The sequence below is a fragment of the Ixodes scapularis genome, unplaced genomic scaffold (genome assembly GCF_016920785.2).
Source record: "Ixodes scapularis isolate PalLabHiFi unplaced genomic scaffold, ASM1692078v2 PGA_scaffold2__306_contigs__length_199485367, whole genome shotgun sequence".
Taxonomy (NCBI): Eukaryota; Metazoa; Arthropoda; class Arachnida; order Ixodida; family Ixodidae; genus Ixodes; species Ixodes scapularis.
Genome location: NW_024609857.1, coordinates 140,217,298 through 140,240,191, shown reverse-complemented (window position 1 = coordinate 140,240,191; position 22,894 = coordinate 140,217,298). Strand labels below are relative to the sequence as shown.

At 45.3% G+C, this 22,894-nt stretch overlaps 1 protein-coding gene across 2 annotated transcripts in view; it reads right to left on the bottom strand.

The window, feature by feature from the left end:
- The window catches only part of LOC120843860 (probable ATP-dependent RNA helicase DDX20), a 59,145-nt gene extending 36,380 nt beyond the window's left edge, over window positions 1-22,765 (bottom strand). Inside the window, exons 1-5 of one of the 2 annotated variants that reach the window (XM_040215311.3) lie at window positions 22,564-22,765; window positions 14,192-14,381; window positions 12,754-12,848; window positions 8,448-8,616; window positions 5,125-5,236 (exon numbers count right to left, since the gene is read on the bottom strand). In XM_040215311.3, the coding sequence (XP_040071245.2) occupies window positions 5,125-5,236; window positions 8,448-8,616; window positions 12,754-12,848; window positions 14,192-14,378 (563 nt within the window). In that variant the 5' untranslated portion in view covers window positions 14,379-14,381; window positions 22,564-22,765. The remainder of the gene's footprint in view (window positions 1-5,124; window positions 5,237-8,447; window positions 8,617-12,753; window positions 12,849-14,191; window positions 14,382-22,563) is intronic. The other variant, XM_040215312.3, reaches the window with a different exon arrangement.
- Window positions 22,766-22,894: the final 129 nt, after the last annotated feature.

Sequence of the window (22,894 nt, the reverse complement as noted above, 5' to 3'; positions counted from 1 at the left end):
TCTCCGAGGGAGATGCGTAGAAGTCATAGGAATAGCAAGAGATGCTGCATAAAGAATAGACTCACTTAACAGTTCTGTAACTTGGTCCACCGAGATTTTATCAAATGATGTACAGGCAAGTTGCGTTGACTCGGTAAAAACAGACCAATCTGCTTTCTCGAACTTCCAACGGGCAGTCCGCATCGGCACGGACTTGGGGGAAAAGTTGTTTTTCAAGAAAATCGGAAAGTGATCGCTTCCATGTGGGTTAGTATCTGCGACCCACGTAAAAGAAGTAAAAATGGAAGCGCTACCGATGGAAAGATCAATACACGAGGATGATAATGAGGATGGGCTAAAATAGGTTGGTTCTCCCGTGTTAAAAAGGCAAAGTGAGTGAGACGTTAAAATTGATTCTATCAGTCGACCACGGGCGTCAACGTGGTCGCTACCCCATAGAGAGTTGTGGGCATTAAAATCTCCAAGTAAAAGAAAGGGCTCCAGAAGTTGGAGTAAAAGATCATTAAAATCATTTATCGAAAATGTAAAAGAAGGAGGAATGTACAAAGAACAAACAGTCACTACTTTGTGAAGGAGGAGACGCACCGCTACTGCCTCTAGCGCAGTATTAAGAGCGATTTCGGAACAGGGAAGGTGCCTTGGGACAACCACTGCAACTCCTCCTGCAGAAATACACGCATCCTCTCGGTCTTTTCTAAAAATATGGTAGCGTCTAAGAAAGTTAGTATGCTTTGAACTGAGATGCGTTTCTTGTAAACATAAAGCATGTGGGCGGTGTTGTTCCAGGAGGAACTCGATATCATCAAAGTTCCTCAGTAGACCTCGGCAATTCCACTGAATGATCGCCGTCATTCTTTATAGAAATTTAACTATCAGAGGAGCGATGGAAAAAGGGGTGATGTATGTGATGCTTCATTTAGGAGGGAAAACTGGTGTTTTCCCTTTATGTTTTGGTTTCTGGGTCTGCCACTCCATATCCTCTGAATCTGGTTCTGGGGCAGAAAGGTCGCCTGCCTCTGCAGTCTTTTCTGCTTCTAGGGACTTCTTGGCAGGCCTACTGGAGGCCTTAGAGTTGTCTAGGGATCGTAGGGGCAACCCACGGCCCCTGCATTGACCTGATGGGCCAGCGGTCGACGTGCTAGGTCGGCCCGTTGTCCCGCCGGTATCGTCTGTTGCACGTGGCACGTGCTGCCTCCTAGACGGGGAAGTTCTCCCCAGGGAGGAGGAGCGAGACACTCGCTCCGTTGCCTGAGGAGAGGGACCAGGAGGCGGGGACGAAGGTGTAACCTCCGTCGCAGCTGCGGCACCTATGTCCTTGGTGCGACTATGTGGATCTGCTGCTTTCGCAGCTGAGATAGAATGCCCAGGAAGTGCAAGCTTCAGCCTGGGCGTAGAGGACTGCAGTGGCTTCCCGTGGTCTGAAAAAGACACCTGGGTCGCCACCGATACCTTAGACGGTGCAGGTCCTCTGCTGGACACCGCCTTGGCAAAAGATCCTCTCTGGAAAGCAGAGAGGCGGCGCTTTGCATCCTGGTAGGAAATGTTTTCTTTCACCTTGAGAGCAAGTATTTCTTTTTCCTTTTTAAAGTGGTTACATGATCGAGAGTAGGCAGGATGGTCGGCGTTGCAGTTTGCACATTTATAGTCGAGGTTGCAGTCGTCAGCAGTATGGTCAGAGCCGCTGCACCTGGCACAGGTTTCACGACCACGGCAAGCTCGTGAACCGTGACCGTATCGCTGGCAGCGAAAGCAGCGGAGCGGGTTTGGGACATATGGCCGCACTTTGCAGTTAATGTAACCCGCCTTTACGGTAGGGGGCAACGAGTTTTTCTGGAACGTCAGTATGACATGTTTCGTAGGTCGTTCCTCGCCGTCCTTACGGATTTTAATTCGTTTTGCGGCCACAACACCTTGAGTGCTTAGACCCTCCACGATTTCCTCTTCGGAACTGGTTATGAGATCATCCTCAGATATCACACCGCGAATGGTGTTTAGCGTACGGTGTGCAGATACGGTCACTTTGAGATCATGAATCATATTCAGATTGAGGAGGGCAGTTGCCTGATACCTTTCATAAATCTCGACAAGAAGATCACCGGAAAAAAGCTTTTTCGCTTCATATCTTGCCCCGAGTGTGTTTTGAAGAACTTTAGGAACTAGGAATGGGGACAGTCTTGAGAGTGGCATAGAAGAGTCATCGGAATGTAGAACGAAAAATCTTGTGAAGTGATCATTTGAGTTGTCTCGTTTCAGAAATGTGGATAGTGCTTCGGTCCGGCCTCTTTTCGGAGGCCGATCAGGTTGTTTTTGCTTAGAACCCATAAGAGGGGAATGGTTTTCGGAAACTGTGGTGCACCGCCCACCACCGAGCCCAACAAGGGAATAGGTAACGGTTCATAACAAGATGGGCTTGGCTGAAGACGTTACTCTATTAGTGCTGCCAAGTTTCTATAACCAAGTGTGGTTTTGGACAAGAGGTCTTTCGCCACCCAAGGTTAGCCCTTGCCGCCAAAGGAGTTGAAAAAGGAAAGAAGAGAAATGAGATGAGTGAAAAGGAGGAGCAGACAAAAGTGAAAGCAGAGAGGGGATAGTAGAAGTGGCGACTAGACTGAATCATCCTGGCCGGGCCTTACCAGGACTCCCGTCTACGAGAAGCGGGGGCCGAAGTGGTGTATTGCCTCCCCCGGGGGGCCCCGAAGGGTCCAAACCTGCCCCGGGTTCGACTCAACCACCAGGATGCCCTTTTCCCCGGACACGGGAAAGCCACGCACAGCCAGACGTGGGCAGGCGAACCCGCATGGCTCGGGGTCCGTGGAGACGCCACTCTCCAAACACCTGCTTTCACAGGTGCCCCCTGCGGGGACGGCTCAGAGAGAGATCGGCCATCACGTGGGGTGTTTGCCCCAACTGTTGCCTCCCCGAAATCCCCGGCATTTTCAAATTTCCTTCTACAACAGACGCCTTTCAAAAGTGCGTCGAGCAACACTGGCAGTCGCCAATCCCTGGGCACAAAGCGGGTGACTGGATTCGAATCGTCACTGAACACCGATGCAGGGCTCGTTTTCGATACGATCGGAGCCGAGTTCACGCCAAACTCCGACACAGCCCCCGTGTTTAACACATGCTCAGAGTGTGTGCCCAAACAAAGGCGGATGCAGATAATTCATGCAGCAGCTACTAGATAGAGTGGACTTTCAAAAAGGGTCTATTCTGGCAGAATTCCAAGACTCTTTTGGAGTACAGAGGTTTGAAGGTAAGTAAATGTGGTTTATAATTTGGCGTGAACTCGGCTCCGATCGTATCGAAAACGAGCCCTGCGTCGGTGTTCAGTGACGATTCGAATCCAGTCACCCGCTTTGTTCCCAGGGAATGGCGACTGCCAGTGTTGCTCGACGCACTTTTGAAAGGCGTCTGTTGTAGCAGGAAATTTGGCGACCTTGCCAAACAAGATGTTGGGTGTTGACTGCCCTGGTTTGGCATCACCAAATTTTTGCCAAGCCATTTTCTATATAAATTTGGCCAAGGTTCAGCCAGCCATTAGGTTTTTGTTTTTACCCCGAGATGACACGAACTGAAAATGAAATTAAACGCACTTTTAAAATACGTCTCTGTTCTTTCGATGTGGCACTACCCTGCGAGCGACGTCTCTGAAACTCAAGCCGGTCTTGTGTACGAATTTATTCAGTCAAGCAAATGCACTTTCACGTCCCTCACATTTCGGGGTACAGTTTATGAAAGACTTTGGTCTTCGATTTTAAAAATGAAACTTCGTGATTACACGAAAAAAGACCCAAGCATGGTACAACTTCCAATTTCTTCAAACTGATTTTTTTTCCACATTTTTGCAGAGTTAATCCCAGTGTCCAAAGTGATAGCTAAACATATAAATCCCCACTCGTCCCTAGCCGTGCAAGCATGTCTGCATAGCCTAGTCGGTAGTGTGTCTGGCTTGCAACCGAGGGGTCATGGGTTAGAATCCTGTCTCCGCTTAAAATTCTTCAAATTTTTTCTTTAAGGCAAATTAATTATTTTATAAAGTGAAATAATTTGAGACATGCGGCGACCTTTAATTCGCGTTACATGTTATGTTTCAATCATTTTCATTCCACGCTTGACGTCACAATTCACGTGAGCATCGTGAGATGTTTGAAATTCCCGCACAAGGTCATGTGGCTGTGACATCATGATTCTATCGACCAACCCTGAATTTTCTAGTACCGCCGATGCCGGCTTTTCTGCGACACAAGCTCCTCAAGTTCTATCGCGTTAAAAATTCCAGGTAAGCGAGGTACAGAATTTTCATTTCACTGACTGCGCATTGTGGAAATGGAGCCCTTCCGTTCCAATTGCGCCAATTGAGGTGAGAACAAAAATGATCAACATTCATTTATTCATGATGTAGGAAGAGGGGGAGGGGGAAGTGTCAAGGTTGTTCGGTGAACATGTCACTAACAAAAAATTATCAACACGCAACACTCATAAGATGAGACAGCGAGATAAAGAAACAGAAATGCAACCCCCCCCCCCCTTTCCAAAAAAACATACAAAAAAAAAAAAAAGTATGAAAGAAAAAGACAAAGAGAAGAAGATAACTTTGGGCTGAAGATGTTGAGTGCGAGGGAGAAAGAAACAGTGCCGAACGCCAAGCCAAGATTGGGGGTGGGCGGATAAGGCAATCATCATCCTTGAGGCGCACGCTGCTTCAGGCGTTCCTTATGACACGGGACTTTTCTTTCTATGATGCAGAAGCTTTTGTCCCTTTCTTTTCTCATTTTTGTGTTTGTTTTTGGGATCACTGTTTCTTCCTCCACCAATGTTTGGGCCTCCAGTTCATTGTTTGCTGTGCCCTGCCTGTTTTTTTTTTTTCTTCTTTTTTAGACAGTTTTGAGATATTTTAGGTTTGTCCCAAAACCTTTTCAAGATAAACAATGAGTAAATGCCTTGTGCCTATGAGAGTTCATTCCATGACAAGACAATCTTTCCACTTAACAGATATTTTGAGATAGCCAAGTTCGACTTAATGAGAGATTACTGTAGGTCTTTCTGTGCGTCTTGCTACTTTGGCAGCTGCCGCGTACAGCGGCTCTAGCGAGCACAGATGTCCAGGAAAGGGGAGAGCCCCACCTGAGGTCTTCCAGGAAAGCTTCCCCCAGCATCTGGTCTGCCTCATCCAGCACCAGCAGCCGCACCTGGGACAGCCGCAGCTGCCCACTGCGCACCAGCTGACACAGCCGCCCTGCGCACGGACCCCAAGTCTGGTGGCTGCCTCTAAAAGGGGGTGGCAGCTCAAGCCCCGTGAATCCCGCCCCCCCATTCATCCTAGAGGCAGCCGTGACCGCACACCATGGTATTGGTCGTGCACAAAAGCCCGTCCTTCCAAATTCCTTCGCCGGCTTCACTAACGTAACGAAGTTGGAGTCTTCACGTTTGCCCCGCATGCCTGTTCGGCTTCAAGCTACAGAACAATAAGATCTGCCTTCGTGCACAAACTAAGCCGAGCGACGTTGTTTTGACTACCGCCGTCACCGTCTGTCCACCGGAAAGTGTGATGTGCACACTCGCATGCTCTCAAGGCCTTTTCTCATTTCAGAAATACAACTGGCACAGCCAGAGCAACAACCGACTCTTCTACGATAGTTGTGAAGGGTAGCACAAGTGATGGCAGCTCGCTTTGCAACCCGCTTCAAAATGTGGTACAGGCAAAGTCTGTGATGGCCGACAGGTTCGAGTGAGAAACTTGACTGATGCCACGAAATGCGAGACAGGCCACGAAATCGGCGACTATACTCCGCCTAAGTTCTGAGCGTCACTGTAGAAGACACCGTGGTCACTGACAAAATCAGAATGACAGGGCATGATCTTCGAACGCCCGGACTCCAGCTTCCACCTTGTGGGGCTTCGCGCCCGCGCTCGAGGTGTATGAGACGTGGAAGCGCCGTTGAAAGTAGGAAGCTTGCAGTGAAGGCGGGGCAACCGACGCTCCTCCCTGCTGTTCTCGCCTTGTCAATGACAATATAACGAACATGTGGTCTTAGATAGTGGTTTGCTCGAGTGAATGCTCATGCAAACAAAGCCTTTTGAAAAGCTATGCTTTCAATACTTGTGTCCTTGGGACATAAGGTACAGCTTAGCTGTTCACTAACTTCATGCAGATTGCATAGTTGAACAATGCTGCTTTACAACTTGATTAAGTTTGCCATTCTTGAAAATGCTGTGCCATCACGGATGACCTTGTTACAACTGAGTAAACAAAGGATGACTTTCTCATCCCTTCTTACTCATTTTTAACCTTAGTACACCACCGTGCTTCCCACTTGCTTCGAGTCCTCCTCAAATTTACCAATTTAGTGGTTTTTAAAGATGCTCAGCAAGTTTCTAATTAGAACCATGTTTATTTTCACTAATCAAAAGGTGAATCAACAAATTCCAGTTATTATCCATCTTAACGCAACAATTAGCCTACTGTTACTATGTGGGTCCTGTTTGTATAACTCCCCTGCACAGACTGCACCAGTGTACCTATCTTTCACTGCTTTTTTTTTATTAAATCTGATTGAATTAAAATCAAACACCCTAAAAGGCCAAGTTCTGCCATCTCTCTCTGCATTTGAAGCAATCCCATTCACCAGGCAAAAGTGACCACTCCCCCCCACCCGGCTGCCACCATGTTATACAATTTTGACCACTGGACACGTGACCGTACCAAATCCTGAAGCCTTTATGCAAAACTGAGCTGAGATTTGTATTGCAATCGCTGTAAAAAACATGATAGACTATTTTTCAATACAGTCAGTTAGCCCCAGAGATCAGTATCTAGCTCCGATAAAAACCCAAAATACAGCACTGCGGCTGACGGCGTCTAGCGGAGCCATTGCACAGCTGCCCAGGTTTTTGTCATAAAAGCACCCCCCCCCCCCCATTTTGGACTTAAAAAACAAACGAAACATAAGATATCTCGTCGGTACTGTTATTAAAGATCAATAAGCAATTATCTGTGCACGGTACTTTTTTAGAGTCTAGACGTAAAACTATTAAGTGACATGTCTACTGGTCAAAAATGTGCAGCACGGCATCAGCCAGGTGGGGGTCACTTTCAGCTGCCACTCTATCGCTTAAGTCCCTCTACCTTGTTGATTTGAAGCCATCTCAAAACAATGGAGCATTGAGGCAGACACCAGTGGGCCCAGGCTGCAGCTGAGGCTTTAATACATGTTTTACATGTGACATCATCGCACAATGCTGGTGACTATTTCTATATTTGTTCTATCCAACAAAACAAGAAACAAAAAAAAACAAGAAACATATGCTCCAAAAGGTACCTGCCAGTACACGCATTAAGCAGCAAGGTCACCACAATAGCAAATAATGTGACGTCGGTGCGAGCCATGTATATAAGCACACAGAAGCAGTAAATTACCACTGGCAAAGTTGATACTGAGTCGTTCCGTTTTTTCATCTCGAGAGCAAGCACCAATTGTTATGGCACGTTTAAACAAAAATGTGACAAGCAGTTGCACAACTCTAATGTGTCATGGCAAAACAATTGTGCCTGAAGTACGATTTGTTTCTCCGCTTTTCCGGCACTCTCTTTCTCGTCCTTCCTCTCGGAATCCCCGATGTCGGTGCTTACGATTTTCCAGGCTCCGCTCCCATCTTTACCCCACTCCCCGACTCCCATGCCTCTTCCCGCCACACGTGCCTCCGGGTCCCCCAGAGCAGTCCCCGGCACGCACGAGAGCCAAACTAGAGCCACTGAATAAGCCGCACTTCGAAGTAACGACACTTCATAATCCTTGTTGCAAGTTATCTGAAGCTTGATATGAAATTGTGGGAAACATATATCCATCCTCCACAGATGTTAAAAGAGTCCGTGACAAAGCAATATGATGACACCTTCCCGGCTCTGTATCTCACACTCAGCAGGTCGCATCACCTTACTATCACTGTTACAATAATGCTAATCAACTTTTTTTTTTTCTTTTTTTAATTATCTAGGATTGGAATGTACCGCCACAAGAAGTCATTACTGTTGCTGATGATGCTTGTTTTTACGATATATTTAAGAGATACGTTGCACAGTATGTAAACAAACACTTTTAAAGCACTTTAGACGGCCTGCAAAAATCACATTTCTCAACATATTGCACTGCGATTTACTACATGGGTGCGAGCTGATGGTAGAAGTTTACGGTGAAAAAGTAAAAAAATAAACTTCAAGTACAATCTTCGAAAAGAAATAAAAAAAAGAAATCTGTTCTGGGAAATTTACGTCGCCACTTCACAGACGACGCACGCGTAGTGATGAGAGGCGAGGGAGCGCCGGCCGGTGTCTGGACGCGCCAGGCAATAAAACGGCTGCGTCCAACAGACGATCGGCTAATGGAGCATCGACACCTTAAATGTAGCTCATCGAGCGGCTCTAGGCCAGACCAAGAGAAAAGGCTGACCCATGGTGGCCACGGCGATGTGGCAGGAGGCGAGCTTCTGCAGGTCTTGCGGCAGGGGCACCCCGCCGATGAAGGCATAGCAGTGAAGGCCGGGCAGCTCGCAGCCCAGGCAGCGGACGGTGTCGCACGTTTGCACCGCTATCTCCCGTGTCGGGGCCAGGATCAGCACCTGTTTGTAGTAGCTTACATCACCGAAACGAGGTTGACGTCTCATTGTGTAATATGAATGCATTTTTCAACCTCCCTTTTATCCCTCAAATTCGCCAAAAATACAGTTACTATCTCCCCTACCAAATTGCCACCATTCGTGACTCATCTACCTTTAAATTTAATTTAAAACGCTGTTCCTTATTATAACTGCACATTTAGTTTGTGTTTAGCTCCTCCGCAACCGCTCCCCTCTGTAATGCAGTAAAACCTTGAGGGTAACCAAATACTAACGACGAACTCGCGCGGTGCTTTCTGTGCGCTCCCTTCAGAGCGCGAGAGATGGGGTGGTCAAAAGGGAGTGCGGCGACAGGAACTGCCGGTTCTTTCCAAGGGCACCCCTTCCTCTCGGAGCGCTCCCTAGCACTCTGTCTCTAGCCGTGCGGAGTGGCACAGGTGTCACGTGATACGTGGACGGCGGTCGCATAGTTTTGCTGACGACGGCGACGGCAGTGGTGTGCGGGGTGTGGCATGACGGCGATGGAAACCTAGTTCTACGAAGTGCTTGTGCGTTCAACGATGCAAGGATTACAACGAACAAGATGACATTTGCTCGCGAAAGTGAGAGGAAAACTCAGCATGCCAGTGCTTTTAGGAGATTGTTCGTCTCATGATGATGAACCCGCTAAGGCAAATCGATGAAGAAACGGCTCGCAGCCGCTTTACCGAGTTTTGTGGACGCTACGTGGAATTGTCGGGGGTGATAAAGGTGCATTTGAAGGTTTGTGTTGTAAAATAAAGAAAGAGTCAACTATAATTCACTGCGACATGGCAATACATGTTATGTCCCGGGGGCAATGCTTGCACCACGTTCCTCTGTGAGAAAAATGCGGTTTACAACATTTGATGTTTGCCCGTTCAGCCTTTTGTATGACTGCTATCACATCGCGTTCACTGTCAAAAATGCAGTGGCTTGACAACTATTTCAGAACGTTGGTGTTTCTTCCGTTCAGCAAAAATCAATGCATATGATGCCGATTTTCTTCTTTTTTTTTTAACGCGCCGCTCCGTAGAACATTAGTCTGTCAGAGTGGTCATTTCATCACGTTGCGACTGTACGTGAGTGTACATCATGTACACTGTAGAAATCTTTTTTAGCTATCACCAAAATGTCGAGAAATTCTACTTTCACGACTGGTCCCAGAATGTCAGAGCGCACTAAGCCCAGCAGTTCAGATCAGCTGAAAAGGATCCCGAATAACTCTGCCGACCAGGAGGAAGAGCTCTGTTCAATCAAGGTCAGAGGAGAGAGGCAACCACCCGAATTCGCCATAAGTAAATACATAAACACCTCTCACAAATTATGCGCTAACTCTAATACAAGAGATAAATGCGTAATACTGCAAAGCGCTTCATTTGTAAAAGCCCCAAAGCAAGGAAGTCACTGTCTAAAGCTAAGGTGAACACGTCTGTGCATTCCAGAATACAGCACGGAATTCATCGGACAGAGTACGCAATATGATCTTTCTATATCAATTTTTTAACAGACATTGAAATGGCACTTGTGCTCGCCAATGATTTTATCTGTACATAACATATTAGAGCCCAGTTATTCAAAACACAATTTGCAGCTCAAAATTTGTTTTTTTTTTTTTTTTCTCCCAAAAATATTGGATTGAGAACTGGCCGGTTTGAGCTGTGCTCACTCTCTTCTCTGTGGTCACGGGCCGTTCAGACTCATCCACCAAATATAATCAAAGCTGTGGGTCATCGAAGGCGCACACTCATTAAAAATGGAAAAAGAATATGAAACCAATTTTTTGTGGCTTCTAAAAAGTTGCACCAAACTCAGAAATCGCAAAACATGTCGACGAATGTAAAAACTGCACTGCGATTTGGTCGGAGACAGAAATCATTCACAAGGAGAGAAATGATGCAAAAAGACTAGTAAGGGAGACGGTGCGGATAAAATCTCTAGGTAGCTGCATAAGTGAGCCTTCTTTACAGGTCGACAAAAATTCCAAAAGCTTTTTAAAAATATATATATATATATATTTTTTTTTTTTTTACAGCGAAGCTGTTAAGGGCTAGGTTCCCCAGGATTGTGTCCGTGTATGTCGACACAAACCTACCTGGACAGCTAGCTCCATCTATAAGCGACGGTGGCAAGCACACAACCAGTATGGTTTCCGCCGTCGCTCGTACATGGCGGCAACCTTTCCAGCTACCATAGAATAATGGATAGTTGGGCGCGTTGGTGGGAATTCATCGTAGGAAACAGCGCGAAAAACAGACGACGACAAAGAAGAAGCACACAGTGTATCGAGTACAGCTCCGCTCGTCTTTCTTCTTCACGAGAGTGGAAAAGCTGAACGTTTTTGTAATCGGGATGTGTGTCAGGTTTAGAGTGTGTCCTCCCTTCATCGCTGGCATAAAGATTTTTTGATTTTTATTGTGGAGAGGGCATTTTTTTTTTTTTTGTAAACCTTTGTTAGAATAGATAAGGTACTGATCCTTTTGTTGAATTTTGGGGGAGATTGTAGAGTTATCTTTGTGAATCAGCATGAAGGCCGTCCATAGCGCTACTTTGTGTATTGGAGGGTTTGGCATGTAGACTGTTTTGAGGTTGTCCCTTTGTGTTGGTGATGGCTGATTGTGGGCTATATAAGGAGGCGGACTAAATAAACCTAATAGCTGAACTTGAGACGTCGTCTTTTTCTGTTCCTTAGACTTGTATGTTAATTTCTGCCCCAGTCTCAGGTTTATTCAACATGGAAAATATGTGGAATAAAAAAATTTTCAAGAATTTGCACTGGGTACAAAATGAACATACATTGTGAAATTGTGAACATAGCATCGTATCCCTGGAGTCATGGGCTGGACAAATCAGACTAAGCGATCGAGGCAGACGATGAGCATGGGACCTCTACTTCAGTTCATGGCACTGGCGATGTCCAGCTTCGAAAGAAATTTTTTACCAATCGAAATTAGGATTTATTTTGCACAACACACCCCGACCACCAAGCTGATTCGCACGAAGACGTCGCCGACTGCTTGCCCTTTCTCCTGGCTGAAGACATTGCTCATCTTACTGACACAAACTGCTAAAAACTTGAAAAATGCACAAACATCAAGCGCTAGTTAATTCGAGTGCGTTGTTATAATGAATACTTCAAAACAAAATAATAGAAGCATAAAAGGCGTACACGGACGACCACACTCTTTCAAATGTGTGGTCGCCCACGTACATCATTTATGTTTTTATTCTTTCAATTTTTTTCAAAGCAGATAAAAAACGTTTGTGCATTTTTTGTATGTCCCTTTAAGTGCACAAATTTTGAAATGGCACCTCCCAAACTGAGATGTGTAGCCCGTCGTCAATGTAGGCGATAGCTGTTGTTAAGTTTCAACAAACTGTAGAATGCTTTGTGTCTCATCAGCGTTTCTACTAAATTGCTTCACTCAAATTCCCTGATTTCTCCAGGCTTTTCTAGAATATTTCTATTAAATCTCTCGATTATTACAAAAGAAAAAATGCAGAGGATGAGGTTGCAGTGGCTATTGGTGCTATTCCCATTTAACCTGCTGAATCGGGTGCTGGCTTGAAAGCTGTCCAAACAGGACGAATTCTCTACGGTTACAGCATCTGCTGTACTGGAAGTGGAGAAATTGTTGATGGCTAAAGGAATCAGATGCAAAATGAAGTTTTTCCCCGCATGAATTTTTCTCGAAGATATCGCTCCTGCACTATGCAAAAGGACTGAATATTCGGGGCTGCAGAGCTGACGTATACAATCTGACTCACCGGTGACCCACGACGCAGTGAATCTGTTAATTTGGGTGAGTTTCAAGATGAAAAACCATCTGAAGGTCCCAACTATCATCCCACATTTGTGAAGCTGACCTATACATAGGATGGCACACGAAAACTCCTCTCGTAAATCCCGTGCAAACCAAGTGGAGTGTTTTGCTCATCTGTGATGAGGGGATGCACACCAACGATACCCTTTAACTCGTAATGACATTTCTTCATTCAAATAAGCGAATGAAAAACTTTGGGAACTTTCTAACCTGCCGATATATCCACAAACGTTAAACGTCGGGTGCTTCTGGACAAGTTAGAACAGGAGCCAGCAAGCAGCTCCAACCACCCACTGACCTGCACGGCGTGTGTTCCCACGTCCACAGCTTCCAGGGCAAGAACTGCAAACACACAGGTCTTCCCAGTGCCCGATTTCGCCTGCACCACCAGGTCTAGAAAGCGGGAAAGTGGAGGAAAATGCTCATAAAGACACTTTGCACGTGGCCCAATCACTTCCTTTTGACAAGATCCGATTGAATACAATGTTAGCTCCCCAGCCTATTGTGATACTGATGGGCCCATAAATAGGTAGATAAGCTGATGCATCTGACTGAACCCTTTTAATTGGGCACCCACGCCTCGTTCTCTACTCGGTGCACAATGCCGCCAAAGCTGCATGCATGTTGATTTGCACACGCTCTGGTATATACTTTCAACATTTGTCACCATTTGTCGGTGTATATTTGTCATTGTTTGCAATCCGTTACCACACTACTCGATCGAAGCAAAAAATGCAAATATAAAAAGCTAGAAAAAGCCACGTGCTCGCACTGGTGGGTTTGAAAGTGTTGTACACTAAGTATGAAATGAGGCCTTGCCAGTTCACACCTTAAACAATAAAAGGCACAAAGAAAACGAAGACGGGACAAGTGCTATATTTGCAATTGGCATTTTAATGCAATCACAAGAAAGTGAAGGAAGACGTGAAGGTAGTTATCAGAGACAAAACAGAAGGCAAAAGAAAGAAACAAATGGCACGGAATAATATTTTTTTAAATTATAACTATAATTATGAGAAAAGCCATTCAAAATCAATGTTTCTTTAACTTACTAACTGAAAGATCCCAATTAACCTATATTTTTGCACCACGTAATCCCCTAGTCCTAGATATTCCAAGGTAAGGTCCCATAATGAAATAAATACTGAATAATTCACTCCTTGCCCAACAGTAGCCCACTTCCCTGAAGTGCTTTCCCGAGGAAAATAAAGGAGCTATATAGAGGACAGCTTTGAACAAAGGTTAAAAGCCTATCTCCAAAAGTGGTCATTAGTAGAATTTATTGTGCAATTTTATTAAAAAGTTGTTTGAAGAAGATTGTATGCTGAAAAAAGAGCTATGAATTATTGGATAGATCAAATTTAAGTACTTCACTTTCAATACCTGTCACAAAACCTTTCGCCAAGTCTCCATTGAATGACTAATGGAACATTACGCTACAGCCACCACCAGGTCGCCAAGCAGCACAATCTGAATCCGAAACGGACAGCAATTCTTTCTGAAATACCATCATATATATCTGCTAGTCTGGCACCCACTAACTTTAATAGACACCTTGATGCTCGCATAAATTAGAAATATTGAAACAAGCCTGCAGAGCTCATATTTTATACCCAGGGCCCACTACTTAACATTTTTTTCAACAAAGTATCCGAAGTGTGCCAGTCAGATGAGTGCAAATCAAGATGAATGCTCAAGAAAAGGGTCTCGAAAAGTGAAAGGGCAAGTTGCCATACCAAAACCGCAAAGTCCCAGGGGTATGGCTTGGACTTGGATTGGTGAAGGCTTGACAAAACCGGATTTGCGCAGGCCCGTCAGAACGCGCTCCGACAGCATGAACTGGTCAAAGGTCACGTCATCCCCGTGGTCGACGTCCTCGGAGCGCCACACCGCATCCAGGCTGTGTGCTATCCTGCGCGTCATCGCCTGAGAAAGAGGTCGGACAACTGTGGAGGAGCAGCTGTGAACAGCAGGGTGGCACTTCTACGAGGGTGATTCGAGTGAAAACCTTAAAGTTGCAATAACAATTCGAAATATTTATTTACTCATTTATTCACATTCCCTAAAAGGATACGGAAATGAAAATTTAAATATAGCTCTCACATTCAGAAATGAGTCAAACATGATCAACACTATCTGCCGAAAAAATCGCACGCTTGTATTTAAAATAGATGGCTATATTTTTTGTTCCAAACGACTGATTCCAGTAAGCCCTCTAAGTACAGTGAAACCCGTTTAGAACAAACCCATGTACAGTTTAGTAGGGTACGTTGTTGGGCTAGTTGGTTCATCTTAGTAAAACATATACAATAGCGCAACAGAAAGACAATGACAAGAAGTATACAGGACAAGCGCTATCCTGTCCTGTATACTTCTTGTCCTTGTCTTTCTGTTGCGCTATTTTATATGTTTTACCATGTACAGTGAATTATTCTTGATATCGAACACACACAAAATTTGAACGAAAACGCATGTAAAAAGAGGCCGCATCTCCACATGGTGAATGATGTTGATTGGGGCAAAGCTCTAATGGTGCTGATGATACTCATTTTATTGTTCATAGGTAGTGCTAATGGTGCTGATTTTTTTTTATAGCTCACAGGTAGTGCCAAGTTCCAGGTTGCATTTCAACATGATTATTACTGCTTTATGGTCGGTGAAATGCAGAGCCAGTGGTTCTTTTAGCGGATCAATTTGGACTCGCTATAAGCCGTGGGAACGCATCTCCACTGCTTAAGTCAACAGTCCATGTCAGGAAGAGAATATGTGGTATGGATCGTGGTTCTATACGCAGTTGAGCATTTGACCGCAGCGCCCTCTCGTCTATAAACGTTGAGCCAATGCATGCAAAGTTTAACGCGATTATATACGCATTTGACCGCAGCGCCCTCTCCTGTATAGAAGTTGAGCGGCTACATGCAACGTTGGAGTGAAGCGTAGTGGTTAAGACGCCTGCCTCGTAAGCAAGCGGTCCTGAGCTCAAACCCCCGTGCAGGCGTGCGTTTTTTTTTTTTAAGTGGGCCGATCCCAGAGGCAGCGCAATCGATGTGAGCACGGACGCCGGACGGATGGACAAGGCTAGACCCTAAGGAGCTTTGCCCCTAAAAGTACTTTTTGTAACGAACAACATATTGGCTATATCAAACTTTTTCACCCGGGAAGGCTTTCAAAAACGCACATACAATCGTCTTCTAGCCTTCCGCTCGCTCGCTCGCTCTCGCTCCCCCTCCCCCCTCCCCCCTCCCCCCTCCCCCCTCCCCCCCCCCCCCCCCCCCCCCCCCCAAAAGAAAGTAGGAAAGAAAGAAAATTTCGAAAGCTCTAGCCGTGAACAAAATTGAGTGAAAAGAAGCGATTCAGAAGGGGAGAAAGCTAAAAAAACACTCACGCACGCACAGGAAAAACAAAACTTTTCATCCCAAAGTAGTTACCCACGAGGAGAAGCGATTCAGTAGGGGAGATAAGCTAAAAGAAGACACTCTGCTGCACACATGAACAAAAAAAAACAAAAAAAAGGCTTTTTAGCGTCTTGTTGCAAGGCGGAAGCGAAGAGATGAGAAAGAAAGACAAGCTCTTGTCTTGCAACGAACACATCGTGGAAGTTCGTTGTAAATGGTTTTTGCTATATCAAACTACTTGCTACATGGAACTGATCGTAGCGTTTCCTGCTGTTTGTTACAAATCGGTTTGACTGTACAGTGTACACCCATCGGAAAGTGCGACGCATCTCGGGAGATACGGTGCCTCTGTGGTCGTAAGCTTCGCCACCTGGCGGTGTCAACGTATTACCACCAGGCTATTCGGAATGCCTGTTCCCGCAGGAGTCGAAGAGGTGACATACTTCCGTGGAGCAGCGCTGCTTTTATGGGTAGTCTGATGTAACGACATCTGGTTTGTCCATTTCAAATAATGTTTCGGTGCCTTTCGAGCAAAAAATTGGTGTACCTGTGGTGTGGCCAGAACATGGTTTACATTTATACAGTAAAATAGTCGCTAAAATTTTCAGATTCTCTGGGGGCACCACATAAGAGGGGGGGGGGGGGGGGGGGCTGCATGATGGTATTACAATCAAGACTGTTCAAGTGAATATAACTGCATAGCGAATCTACATACGACACTCAGAAAAAACAGTAATGAGGAAAACATTAGAAAAGAATAAATGCATTACTGCAATTTCACCTTGTGATCTAAAAAAAAAGATAGGCTGCTAGTTCTGTGCATAAAGCATCAAGGTTTTTGGGTGATATGATGGAGGGGGGCAGGTTATTCCAGTTCACAATCATCCGAGAAAAAAAGGAGTGGTAAAGTGCATTAGTGCTACGCAATAAGCGAGCGATAGTTTGGGAATTACTGAGTCGGGCAGATGGTGTATTTGTACTGTAATCTGGCAACCTTCTTACCAATAACTAAAAGAGTGCAACAGGTGGCAGGACAGTATAGATAGGGTTGTTCGTTTTTGGGTTTTATATTTTTTTAAATTCGGGGGGTAACAATCGGGTGCTAATTTTCATGCTGACGATCAGGGAGAAATCGGGTTTTTTGGGGGACACATTCCGAAATTCGGGTTTTTTCGGGTTAAATTTACAAATGTAATCACAATTACACTCTTTTTTTTTTTTTTTTTTTTGAGGAGCATTTTACGAGTTTTTTAATGGTAACACGTTAAAATTAGGGGTCTGTTTCAAGCTGGTAATCGGGGGGACATCAGGGTTTTCCAGCTCCGATTGCCGTCGGTCGCTTCAACGGAAGCACCACCCATGAAATCCTCCTTTCCCTCAGGCGTCAACAAAAACCCCGACCGTACGAGGGACAGTCGTCTTCGATCAGATATTTCGCTATGGAATAAACCTGTTAAGTTTTCCCGATCTGTTTACGGGACCAACTGGATCGGACGTTGTTCGTGAGAAAGGTTGGACACCAGCGAGATGGCCATGCTACCCGAAAGGTCCTGCTAGGCATCAGCGGTCGAAGGGGGATTGATAGTGCATTTTACAAGCTGCGTGCAGCAGGGCTGAAGCTACATGGCGTGCCGAGGCGGTTTCACCTGCACACCGGGTGGACGGAAATGTCCCTCCGAGGACCCATCGCCTATTGTCGCTTTTCCTCAGCCGGCCTCCATAGAATGTGACAGCGAGTTAGGCAAGCTCATTGGGCGGTTGGTTGAGAGTCATGTAGCATCCACAGTGCTACACGCAGCTTGCGAAATGAACTATAGGTCACTGTTGTCCCGAGGTAGGGTAGCTAGCACGTGTGCACCGCAAACTCTGTGCGGCGTGAAAATAAATAGGTTGGTTATGTGGTTTTGGAATTCGGGGAGAAATCGGGTTTAACCCGATTCTCCTGAAACATGTTCAGGGTGTAAAAATCAGGTAATATTGGGTTTTACCCGAAAACGAACAACCGAAAGTATAGACGGCCAGCAATTTGTTACAGCAGCAGCGTAGAGATGGCTACCCCACTCGAGTCATGCGCCAAAGAGGAGCAGCATTCCCCTTATCTGTTTCTTCGGTAGTGGAGGAGTGAAAAATATTAAAATTTATCATCGAACGAAGTTGTAGCATGGTGATGGTTTTTTGTCACTCCAGCAACTGTATGAATGAACTATAAGGTTCCACAATGGCTAGAGTTCTGTGATAGACTCTCCTCGACTGCTTAGGCACGTTGAGTGAAGATAACAGAGTCCATCGCAGCTGTTGAAGGCATCGTAATGAAACACTTTCAGCCTTTTCACTCTGGTGAAGAAGGAAGACCAGCGAAGCTGTACTATAGTGGGACAACCTCAAGGACGACACCTAGAGGACGATGTCTGACTCTACCTCAAGGACGACGTCTAGAACGACCTCAAGAACGCCGCCTAGAGGACGCCGCCTCGGATGGCCTCGAAGACGACGTCTAGGACAACCTCAAGTACGACGCCTAGGACAACTTTAGGGACGACGTTTAGGAGGACCTCAAGGATGACCTCGAGGACGACGCCTAGGACGACCTCAGAGACGTCTAGGACGACCTCAAGGACGACGCCTAGGACAACCTCAGGGACGACGTTTAGGATGACCTCAAGGATGACCTCAAGCACGACGCCTAGAACCTCAAGGACGACACCTAGGATGACCTCAAGGAAGACTTCTAGGAAGACCTCGAGGACAACATCTAGGACGACCTCAAGGATGATGTCTAGGACAAGCTCAAGGATGACTTCTAGGACGACCTTGAGGACAACCTCTCGGACGACGTCTAGGACGATCTCAAGGGCGACTTCTAGGACAATGCCTAGAGAAATTCAGCCTTTACACTTTGGTGAAAACCAGAGTGGGAAGGCCTGGAAAGGTTGACGCGACAACGGCAATTGGTTACCGCGACGGCGGCAATCAGACAACTGGCAAGCCGGTTGTCTAGTTGCTGCCGTCGCTCATAGATGGCGGCAGCTGTCCAGAGTTTTGTGTCGAGATTTATTTGTCCACGGACACGAAACTGGGGAACTAGCCCTTAACAGCTCCGCTGTAAAATCGACGAGTGAGAATGAATGAAATAGCCCCACTAGTCAACGTCAGTCATGGTTACCGCCCCTGGTGATCACAAGTTTGTGCCACTCAAGTAGACAATCGGAGAAAAGCATTTTCAATACGATGAGGAGGTGCAAAATGCAATGCATAAATAGCTTTGCATGCTACCAAAAGATATTTTTACAGAAATTAACACACTTATTGAGCAATGGAAGATACCGTATGCATTTAACAGAATGGGGACAATATTAAATATATATATATAGATGTGCACAACTTTTGATTAATAAATTTTGAGCAAAAATAATTTAAGGTGCTTATTTTACTGATTCATATTTGCACACTGCCAACTGATGCAATGCTGACCAGGCTGCTTTTTTTTTTTAATTAGAGGCACTAGAGTAAACTTCGAGTTAGCTTCTTTATGGTGCAAACACTCTCTATTTGCCTTAAAGGGGTACGGAAACAAAAATTGAAATATTCCGATTTTGTTCGGAGATGAGTCAAGCATGACGGATAATAACCGTAAATGATAATCGCACGTTTGTATTTTGAACGACTGGCTATATTTTTCGTTCCAAGCGGTGCACTCGAGCAAGCGCTCGAAGAGAAGCGAACGGAGAGCGTGATGCGTCATGGGATATCCGGCGCAAACAAAAACAGAAAGAAAAGATTCCCCGCATTCGTGACGTAGCAAGGCTGGCGTGATTATCAGCTTTGCCCTTAGTGGCGTTGTCAGCGTTGTGGTGCTGTCAGTAGCGTCAGCGCGTTACAACCGAACCGTTCGGGGTACCCGTGGGGTGACGAGCGTGTGGCTGGCCCAAGGAGCACGTAGCTTCCACAACACTGTCAGCTTGGGGCTGAACGGGGTGGGGAAAGCAACTTTTGTTCAAGTTTTGAGCGACGGGCTAATCTTCTAGGGGGAGAATGGCTGTTTCCGGTTGCACGAACGAGGGTCCGAGAAAGAAGGAAGTCCTTCCTTTCCGTCTTCTTGGACCGTTTGGTACAATGCACGATTTGTGAGTTCAGGAGGAAAGCTAAGAAGGAAAACGTTGAAATGCCAAAGAGCGGCGCTGCTCCGAAGGAATCTGCTACGTCACGACTACGTAGCAGATTCCACAACGTTGCTAGACTACCTCCCAAATAGGCTCCGCATGCATCCACCAGGTGCACATTGAAAGATTGTTTATTTACTTTAAAATTAGTTTTCTTGTGCTTTTCAACGGAAGGCTGGTGTTTTTGAGGTTAGGGTGCAACATGCAACACATTAAAGCTAGAAAATGAGCGCCGAAATTTCGTTTCTCTACCCCTTTAAAGGGACATTGACACCACCCAAATGATTTTTTTTTTATTTACTTATTTATTTTTTATATTTTGCCAGGTGATTATATGGTGTCAGGAGACAACCCTATCAATATTTTGCTACAGAGTCATATATATCTTTAATAAAGCCAAAAAAAGCCCAAATGCTTGAAACCGAAACATGAGCACAGAAGCTCATGCCTGCAAGTCAAGTGGCTACACCTGACCGAGTTTTGTTTTCCCTCCGCTCCTCCGGCGTGAGAAGCAGACGACGACAACGACGAAGTTGCATGTACCGCCTGTCGTGCAATTGTTTCACACTTATATCCCTTCCGCTCGATGTACTGTGCATGAAGATTGATTGGCCAGTAACAAGAATGACAGTTCCAAAGTAACGGTCCCACATCCGTCGCAACATTGATCCGTTGTGCACCGCCATTGCGTCATCCAGCCCACGCTACGTCGCCATATTAAGAACGACGTTGTACACATACTTCCTGTGATCTGTGCAACATTTTTTTTTTTTTTATCAATGCATTTGCAGCTTTTTTGACGCCATAAAAATGGGTTTCATATTCTTTTCTATTTTTAATATTGAACGTGTGCCTTCGATGACCCGTGACTTTGAATATATTTGGTACATGTAGTTTGAACACCACTTTACCATGGATAAAAGAGTGAGCGCGACTGAAACCGGCCAATTCTCGACCGGCAGTTTTTGGGCAAAAAGAAAATAAATTTCGAGCTGCAAATTGTGTTCCAAGTAGTTAGGCTCGTATAGGTCATATAAAAATGAAAGCCTCGGCAAGCATAAATACCCTGTCAGTGTCGCTAAGCATCCTAGGAAACCCAAAATTACAATGAAGCATGGCCTTTTTTCTTTCTTTAAAGAGTGACTAAAAATTGTAACATCCCCTCTTTTTTAGATATCTCTGAGACAAAAGGGCACGGTCACAACGTTTGGTCCCAGTTTTAATAGATAAAGTGGCCATGCATGATTGTTACCGTGGGTTTTCTACGATGCCGAAAGAGCACTGACTGGGTTTGCACCATAAAAGACAAACTAAAAATACATCTGAGTGCCCTTAAGGGTAAGAGTTTAGATCATACGTCAAAATGGCTAGTTGACAACTGCAAAACAAACACTCTTATCAAATGAGAGACTCTTCTGAACAGCAGCTACCAACAAACATGGAAAGATATAGAAGCAGAGAAACTATGGCATAATGGACGTAAATGACCCCCTGTGCAAACTCAGTCTCCTAATAATGTTCATGCCTAAAGTAAAAAAAAAACAACATAGACTCCTTTCCAAAGCGACCAGCACATGGTAGGTACTATATTCAGACATGTCGTATAATGGTAGTAAAGCCAAACACCGTAAAAGATGGAAATTTTACACAGCATATACGGCCAATCAAAACTATCATTTCAGCCTATGGTCTAGCACCTCAATAATTGCTCAATAGGAGCAGACTCTCCGTAAGGGCGTATTCTGCACTTCGACTGCTGCTGTCGTTCGCTGTGCACTAATGCTCGGCATGGGTATGCGCCCCACAAAAAGACGAGAATGGCAACTTTGCGAGTATGATCTGTATACTGCACAGGATTGTAGAATACCAAACTATGGGGAACTGACAACAAGGAAACCCGAGGCATGCACAAGGTTTTACCGCACTCCATTCATTGGGTTATTCATATGGCCCTTTTTATGACCAAATATTGCTCACAGAAACCTTGTATATAGAAGAATAACACATGCAAAAAGGTATGTATATATCCACCAGCCGTTTGCACCTGCATATTTTGTATTTCGGCATGGGTAACTGCAGCTATCTTAAGTACATTTTGGCGCAATCAACCATAACTGTCTCTTTCGGTAGGTAAAACAAGAAACTGAAACCGTCTCTTTAAATAAGTGGCACAATGACGTTTTGGTGCAAGAAAGGTACATTTTTGAGGCACCTTTTACACGATAGACCTATTGATACTCGGCGGCCGTGGGCTTCAAGCTGTACGTTCCGGACTCACAAGTGCTAGCAAGAAAGTATACGCTGGACTGTGGTTTCTTGCGAACATTGAAAGCACCCAATGACATGTCACACATGCTAGAAACCAGAGACGGCAGCTCGCCGGTTTGTTAACATTTTGCCCACAAATTCAGAACTTGGGAGGCCACGGGTCACATATATTAAAAGTCAAAGCCCGTTTGGCCAAGATACTTCGCTAGTTGATTGTAGCGCAGCTTTGCTCCACTGCAACCACTGCGAGGGCCGATTAACACGAGGACGGTCTCGACGACTTACCTCGGTTTTCTGCCGTGCCGCTACGCCTTTCGCAACAACAGTGATTCCAAGGATAATTAAAAAGAAACGACAGGCTATGTAGCCTTTTTTTAAGCGTAGTTTTTCATTGCAACAGATTTGGAACTGGGCATTACGACATACGAATCATAAACCCGCGCAAAACGTAACAGATTCGAAACGAGGAAGGGCCGCAAGCCAAGTCAAGAGTCTAGCCGTCTAGCCAGTCTTCAATCCATGCCAACGTGCTAGTTACCAGTAATTAAAACATAAAATAGAAGCGTTATAATAATATAGAAACTTACTTTAGTACTTAAACCTAAAACAATGTTAT